Source organism: Oncorhynchus keta, chromosome 20, assembly GCF_023373465.1.
Source record: "Oncorhynchus keta strain PuntledgeMale-10-30-2019 chromosome 20, Oket_V2, whole genome shotgun sequence".
Classification (NCBI taxonomy): domain Eukaryota; kingdom Metazoa; phylum Chordata; class Actinopteri; order Salmoniformes; family Salmonidae; genus Oncorhynchus; species Oncorhynchus keta.
This window is the reverse complement of record NC_068440.1, coordinates 10,714,056-10,722,530: the sequence shown is the minus strand read 5'-3', so window position 1 is coordinate 10,722,530 and position 8,475 is coordinate 10,714,056. Positions and strand designations below refer to the sequence as shown.

Below are 8,475 nucleotides of genomic sequence, written 5' to 3'. Positions count from 1 at the left end.
TTTCATGTTTAAATGTCACATGCAGTGAAAATGCCTTTCTTGCAAACTCAAAACCCAACAATGCAATAGCAGTGTATTACTAGAAGAATAAAAACCCGAGAAATAAGAACATGAAATATGAAATACACAATTACTTACATAAGTAAGAATACTATATACAGGAAATATTTTAAAAAGTCAGTTCCAATACCATATTGCCATGTACAGGGATACTGGAGTGATGGATGTAGATATGTATAGAGGTAAGGGGACTAGGCAACTGGATATAAGATAAACAGAGTAGCAGCAGCTTGCATGTGAGTGGGTGTGTAGAGTCAGTATAAATGTATGTGCATATTATGTGTGAATAAGCAAATGGAGTGAGTATATGTGTGTCTAGGGCCCTGTGAGTGTGCATAGACAGTGCAAACATTGAAATAAAATGTCAATAAGGATACAAGGTAAACACAGTTTGTGTAGCTCTTTATCAACCGTATTTCTTGGGGGTGGAAGCTGTTCAAGAGCCTCTTGGTGTCAGACTTGATGCACTGATACCTTTTGTTGTGTGGTAGCAGAGAAAATTGTCTATGGCTTGGGTGGTTGGGGGACGATTTTCTGGGCCTTCTTTTCATACCGCCTGATATAGAGGTCCTGGATGGCAGGGAGCTCGGCCCCAGTGATGTACTGGGCTGTCCACACAACCTTCTGTAGCGCAATTCGATCAAAGGCGGTGCTATTGCCATACCAAGCAGTAATGCAGCCAGTCAATACGCTCTCAATGGTACAGCTGTAGAACCTTTTCAGGATTTGAGGGTCCATGTCAAACCTTTTCAACCTACAGAGGGGGATGAAGCACTGTTGCACCTTCTTCACGACTTTGCATGTGTATTTGGACAATTTTAAGTCTGTGATTTGGACACAGAGGAACTTGAAGCTGTCTACCTGCTGCACTGCGAGCTTGATAATGGTGTTGGAGTCGTACATGGCCACACAGTCGTGGATGAATAGGGAGTACATGAGGGGACTAAGCACACACCCCTGTGTGGCCCCTGTGTTAAGCGTCAGCGTGCTGGACGTGATGTTGCCTACCCTCACCACCTGGGGTTGGCCTGTCAGGAACCAGAGTCCTAAGCTTGGTGACGAGCTTGGAGGGGATAATGGTGTTGAATGCTGAGCTGTAGTCAATAAACAGCATTCTCACAATAGGCATTCCTCCTATCTAGGTGTGCAAGGGCAGTGTGGAGAACAATTGAGATTGCATCGGGGAAGTATGCAAATTAGAGTGGGTCTAGGGTGGCTGGGATGGTGGAGTTCATGTGTGCCATAACCAGCCTCTCAAAGCACTTCATGATTATAGAAGTGAATGCTACAGGGCGGTAGTCATTGTGGCAAGAAACCTTGAAGTTCTTAGGAACAGGAATGATTGTGGTAATCTTAAAACATGTGGAGATTACAGACTGGGACAAGGAGAGGTTGAACATTACTGTGAATATGCCTGTCAGCCCTTCTGCGGTGGGGCAAACTCCCCCCAATTTTTTGATCCATGCCAGCAAGCCACTACACAACACAACACTAAACAATACATTAATTGGACTATAACGGTGACAAATGGTGCCCACAAACTGTTAAGAGGCTACATAAAGCTGTCCCAACAGCAGAGTCCCAACAACATTCCCAACACTTTACCACTGCTACACCTGGCTATCAACATAACCTTGTCTGGTAGAGAAACAGTTAATTCAGCCTCATTTACTGCCTTTAAAAAAACATAGCTGATATGGCTAACTTGCTGAAACAAATGTGGTTTCTACTGACAATTGAGATGTGCAAACTATGACATAAGGGGACGACGAGCGGATAAGAGCTAATCCGTAATTTCGATTAAGACGTTAATGAGCGAGCTAGGACGGACATAGTCAATATAACTATTTGTTCAGCACTTATGAAATGTCCAGCGACATGCTTCAGAACATGGGCCGTTCTTACAGTATTCTCCCTGTACATCAAGTCAGAACAGTAAGATAAATAAAGGGGGTATGTAAGCAAACAATGAAAGCTCTTACAATATTTGATGATGATATTTCTCTAAAACTGGCTATAGGCTACATGTGCACCACCAAGTCAGAACAGTAGGCTAAATTATTAGGGGAAAAGGGACCAAATTATTAGGGTGAGGCACATGGGCTACTACTAATAGCTTACTACACAACATACACTTAGTATTATTTTCTTAGCTACATTATACATATCTCCTCGGCATATGACATCATTTATGCAGCAGCATAAAACACATTTTTGGACCCACCTTATTGTGCTGGGCTCACTTGAACAGGAAGGAGGCGCGGCAGTCCTTCATGTGCACATTTTGTCATCAAACTTTGTCAACAAGGCCTCCCGAGTGACGCAGTGGTCTAAGGCACTGCATCACAGTACTAGCTGTGCCACCAGAGACTCTGGGTTCGAGTCCAGGCTCCGTCTCGTAGTCGGCCGTGACCCGGACACCCAAAGGGCGGCGCACAATTGGCCCAGCATCGTCTGGGTTAGGGGAGGGTTTGGCCGGCAGGGATGTCCTTGTCCCATCGCTCACTGGTGACTCCTGTGTCAAGCCGGGCGCAGTGCACGCTGACACGGTCGCCAGGTGTACGGTGTTTCCTCCGACACATTGGTGCAGCTGGCTTCCATATTAAGTGGGCATTATGTCAAGAAGCAGTGCGGCTTGGTTGGGTTGTGTTTCGGAGGATGCACGGCTCTTGACCTTCATCTCTCCTGAGTCCGTGTGGGAGTTGCAGCGATGAGACAAGACTGTAACTACCAATTGGATACCACGAAATTGGGGAGAAATGTTTTACCCAGGGGGCTTGAAAAATGTATAAATGTCGTGGTTACTGTAGCTCAGTTGGTAGAGCATGGCGCTTGTAACGCCAGGGTAGTGGGTTCGATTCCCGGGACCACCCATACATGACTGACTGTAAGTCGCTTTGGATAAAAGCGTCTGCTAAATGGCATATATTATTATATTATTATTATTATATATTAAATACATTTTTAAAAACTTGGTCAACAAACTCCTTGTAGATTTTGCGGTGACATAGTGTCTCCATGAATAACAGAACACTTAGCCAATCACGGTGCATCTAGAGAACATTACCAACACCTACGCTCTGTATTTTCCACTGGCTGCCCCACCCCCACAGAAAGCACTGAGCTAGGCTTAAACACCTGTATTTTGGAGCCGTCTTACTCAAAAAGCAATATATATATATATATATATATATATATTAACATTGTTTGCAAACTGATATGTGACACGTTTTAATACCAAAAGAACATGCAAAACAGGCAAAAAATAAATATATGCACTACCAGTTAAAATTCTGGACACACCTACACCTAGTTTTTCTTTATTTTTTACTATTTTCTACATTGTACAATAATAGTGAAGACATCAAAACTATGAAATAACACATGGAATCACGTAGTAACAAAAAAAGTGTTTAACTAATCAACATACAACTTTTGATTTTTCAAAGTAGCCACCCTTTACCTTGATGTCAGCTTCACACATTCTTGGCATTCTCTCAACCAGCTTTACCTGGAATGATTTTCCAGGTAAAGGAGTTCCCACAGATGCGGAGCACTTGTTGGCTGCTTTTCCTTCACTCTGCAGTCCAACTCATCCAAAACCATCTCAATTGGGTTGAGGTCGGGTAATTGTGGAGGACAAGTCATCTGATGCAGCCCTCCACCACTCTCCTTCTTGGTCAAATATTCCTTACACAGCCTGGTGGTGTGTTGGGTCATTGTCCTGTTGAAAAACAAATTATAGTTCCACTAAGCGCAGAATGCTGTGCTAGCCCTGCTGCTTAAGTGTGCCTTGAATTCTAAATTAACCACTGACAGTGTCACTAACAAAGCACCCCCACACATTTTTATTTTATTTTACCTTTATTTAACCAGGCAAGTCAGTTAAGAACACATTCTTATTTTCAATGACAGCCTGGGAACAGTGGGTTAACTGCCTGTTCAGGGGCAGAATGTTTGACTGGTACTGTATATATATATTTAGCTAGCTCCACCTGCCCTGAATAACGGGTCGCCACTGGTCTTCATTTGTAATCCGTCATGGACTGTCTGTCGCCTCTGCCACATCACATGGGCGTCGGAGCCTGTTTAATATGATTCCACTTTATTCCTATATTGTCCTTTTGCTCGTTTAGTTTAGTTTATTTTATTTTTACAGGGAAATCGACGTTTCAGTAAAAGTGCCGGTTTTAGCCAGCCGGCTAATTTTCAACCGCAGTCCCTGGGCAGGTTTGACTCTGCGGAGGTCATAGCTGGCATTCTTGTACTTATTCCTGTCTTCGACCGTAGCATCAAGGTTGTCTATGATAGCTTTGTGTGCGGTAGCCCTGCTCTTTAGTTTAGCGCCAACCTCGGTGTTAATACAGGGTTTTTCATTGGGGAAGCAGAGAAACCTCACGGTGGGTAAAACGTCACCGATGCATTTTCTAATGAAACAGCCATATGTATTGGATTGAACATGGATCCAAGTTGTGGCTATTTGGGCTATTCATATTATCAGATGATAATATAGCCCAACGTGTTCAGTCGATTGTCGAACTTTATTAGCCTAACATTATATCACATCACAATGTTATTAGTACAATTGTCGTTATAGACTTGATCTGTATTGGTAGATTATTGCAAAATGTACAGACCTTTCCCATAATTGAATAGAAACTACATTTTTTTATGCACAATAATTAGTTAATAAAACAATAGGCCTATTTGATTTTACATGACAAAAACCCAACGCAGGCGCAGAATTTCGTCACAGAGTGTGGGAGTGGTTGTCCCTGGTGCTGAAAAAACTGGCATGTGCGCGAGGATTTTACAGCATCGCCACATTGCAAGAGCGTGCCATTGTTATTATACCTCAGTGGAGCCGATCCTGCGACAAACAGAGGACCGTGTCAGCCAAGAACTATTTCTCAAGACGTAAGATAATATTTTATTTTCAGAGCACCTTTGCTGGATAGTGGATCCAGAATTACATGTAGCTTAAACTAACAATACTGAACGTTGATGTATTTTTTTTATAGCCTGTAATAGTAATGTTATTATTAACCCTTTTAACAATTTCCAATAGGCATAAGAAAGAAACAACATACTATAGCCTATCACCTAATGTTGTCCATTACGCTGGCAAGGCCAGATAGCTTGTTTACATAAAAATATATAAATGCACACACTTAAAAAACGGGTAACTTCCGAATTGAATGTCAATGCTGTCTATATAATGTTTTGCCATGTTTTATTGTATGTAAATCCTTGGCACATGATCTCAGATATATTTAGGACTGCATGACCCAGTTTCTGGAATAGTCTCAATCGTTCGCACAGATGACATGCCGTCCAAAAAAGGGGATGTCATTAGAGAATCTATATTTACACGATTAGAGAATAAATAGATGTCCGAATCGAAATCGCCAGTCATGTCTCAAGCCCCAATGGGCGTCAACCACTGCACCATCATAGGCATCAATGATGCTTTTATATGTCTACGTCGTATGGTGAATTTTCTCTGTAGCCGAATGGGTGTGGTATTGAAGACCGTTGATGCTCTTAATCAGTATTCGACAGATCTACACAAAAGCATGACCTAATGGATAAGAACGATTGGTTCAAAGGGAATTTTTAAATCCGTTTTGTAGAGCATATTGATACTGTGACCTTTATCCACTGAAGACCGTTGATGCTCTTAATCAGTATTCGACAGATCTACACAAAAGCATGACCTAATGGATAAGAACGATTGGTTCAAAGGGAATTTTTAAATCAGTTTTGTAGAGCATCTTGATACTGTGACCTTTATCCACTGATAGACAATCATTCTTACCCCATTTAATATGTCATAACCGACTGACAGGGTGGGGTCATGTGTACCCTAAATGTTGATTTCATGCTACAGTAATTGCATTTTAACAACAGATTCTTGTCCATTTTCACTATGTGCAATTTACATCATTTTGAGTGTTCCATTTTTATTTTATTTTTTACCACAGCCAGACTTGTGAGAGAATTGCGTGGCCGTGTTATTGTCATTTGGTTTAGGACATTCACATTAATGGGGAACCTATAATTATGTGGTCACAATTAACTTAGTAATGTTCAAAAAAGTATTACTCATATATCACACACACATTTCAAGATTAGATCCGATTACGAGGAATCCCTAATCAGGTTATGTTCACAAATATGCGGACTCCACGGTATTGCACTCTAGGCCTAGCATTTCCATGTCAGGTTTTAGAACAAAGAACACAATCACCAGAAAACTTATGTAACATAGTTTGCTTCAGTTTGCCAACACTTAGGTCCAAATGAGCAACAAGGATTGACCTAAATCTGCATCTCAAGAAAAATCTACTTAAATCCTGTGCCCATTTGTTCTTATGTAATGGCATAGACTTATCTTAGCCAGTCAAGCCAAAACGTTCAGGTTATCTCCTACCCATGGCGTCTACAGTATAGGGTCCCTTTGGGATTAATGAAAAAATATCAGGGAGCCATTCAAAATTATAGGGACATAGTACTGGGTTACTAAGTGGAGTTGAAATATGTGTAGAGACTAAGATGAGAGCAGTATGTATGTCTAATCTATTCCAAGCTATGACCCAAAATCACATATTAATTTGGCCTCATTCCTCTTTTACATTCAGATAAAAATGCTGGTGAAATCAAACAGCGAGTATGACTCCTTCCTCTACTGGAGACAGCCCATCTCCGCCCCGGACCTGTCCGAGCTGGAAGACCTGGGTGTGACCAAAAGCAAGCCAACCAAGAAGAGCAAGAAGGCCACCAAGAAACAGAATGCCGCCCTAGCCAAGCAAAGGAAGCAGCAAGAGGCCGAATTGTTAGAGTACACCACCTTCAACTACTGGAGAGAGCCTATCCCCAGCATCAACCTCCTCGACTTCAACCTGCTTCTGTGAGGACCATCCCACCTCAGCCTCCCAGTCATAAGAACCTCCCTCTCCTCACACTCACTTTATCTGAATAACCATGGCTTTTTGTCAAGTTTCTGGCCCACCCAAGAAGAAGTACTGAATCTGTATTAGTCTGTACTGTGTTTTTTTGTGTATAACTTGTTAATAATACTGACAGGATTAGGGGTAGATGTTTTAGCTTGCAGGTGACTGGCACTGTGAATGACAGTATAGGCACTTCTGCTTAGGTTTACTCCACATGCTGGCTACATGACTCGTTTGGCTAATGTCAACGAACATAACTAGGTAGAAATGGCAACAAGGTCAGCCTTTAAATGAATATAAATAGCTCCATTGCATACTGACTGCAAGGCTTCTGTCTCACATTAAGGACTTACACATTCATAATTTGTGAGGTAACTTGAGTATGCTACATCATATTTTTGAACACTAACAAATGCAAAGTGCTGCCTCATTTGAACTTAGTGAAAATTATTTCCCTTTACCTAATATATCCTCGAAGGGTAGTGCCAACCTGAGCCTTGGGAGTGTTTGCGTGTAGTATGTATAAGTAGGAGAATGTGAAGCAAAGCACCTCCACACAGAACAGATATTGTACAAGCACTTAGGGAGCCACAAACATGACTGTCTTTTGCGCTTTGTATTGGTTGCCTTGTGATTTGTTTCAGACACTGGACTGGCTCAAACCCACCCAATGAATTTTATTTATTAAGTATGCTGCTTTCAGGCTGCCCTGAGTAGGCCTCAACTGAGTGCAATGACTGAGGGCAAATGTTAGATTCCACAATGCAAGTTGTGCAAATGCAGAGCTGGCCAACTGTTTTCTTTATTTTCTGCATAGACTACTGCACTGTCCTGATGTTTAGTTTGAACGTCAAGGAAAGAATGGATGGAAATGTTGAATGAAAATAGGGAAATACATGTTTTTAATTGTCAAGACTGATGTTGCAAGTGTTCCTGAAAGTACGGTAGCTCTAACTGGATACTTCTAATCATAAAGCTAACTTTTTGTGAGATTGTACAACGAGCAGTAAATTCCCAATTGTGACTCATCATACTTTGTCTGGACTTTTCTGAAATAAAGGAAGATATCCTGTGTATTCAATCCACTTTGTTTACTGTGAGAAATCATCTCGAACTGAAGGGCTTTAAACATGCAGCATTTGTTTGAAGCGATATCTCACCACGAATCACTATTAGCTTCTTTTGAAATAAATGGAGAAATGAACGTCACATTTCACCCAGAAAACATGTCGTAGGTTCGAGATGTCTCGTCAAACCGGCTTCAGTGTAGAAATGGCCATGCACCTTGTAGGCGTAAAATGTAGTTTATGTGAACGGGAGGTGTTGTTAAAAAATAAAGTGAGGTCAATCTTCTAGATGTTTCTTTTAAACACCAACAGCCAGAGTAGGCTATGGACTCCTGTTATGTCCTTCAACACCCAATAAAATATATAGTTTACTTATCCAAAACGAATAGCTTTTC

The 8,475-nt window shown here is 41.5% G+C and overlaps 1 protein-coding gene across 1 annotated transcript; it reads left to right on the top strand.

Annotated features, from left to right (window-relative positions):
- The first annotated feature begins 4,187 nt into the window (after nt 1-4,187).
- LOC118399361 (protein AF1q-like) lies at nt 4,188-8,094 on the top strand. The gene is made up of 3 exons (XM_035795388.2): nt 4,188-4,460; nt 4,798-4,977; nt 6,702-8,094. Exon 3 carries the CDS (start codon nt 6,708-6,710, stop codon nt 6,972-6,974), a length of 267 nt encoding a protein of 88 aa, XP_035651281.1. The 5' UTR covers nt 4,188-4,460; nt 4,798-4,977; nt 6,702-6,707; the 3' UTR covers nt 6,975-8,094.
- Nucleotides 8,095-8,475: the final 381 nt, after the last annotated feature.

Excerpts from the sequence above, each read along its gene's own strand:
- LOC118399361 (XM_035795388.2), top strand. The coding sequence starts at position 6,708 with ATGCTGGTGAAATCAAACAGCGAGTATGACTCCTTCCTCTACTGGAGA.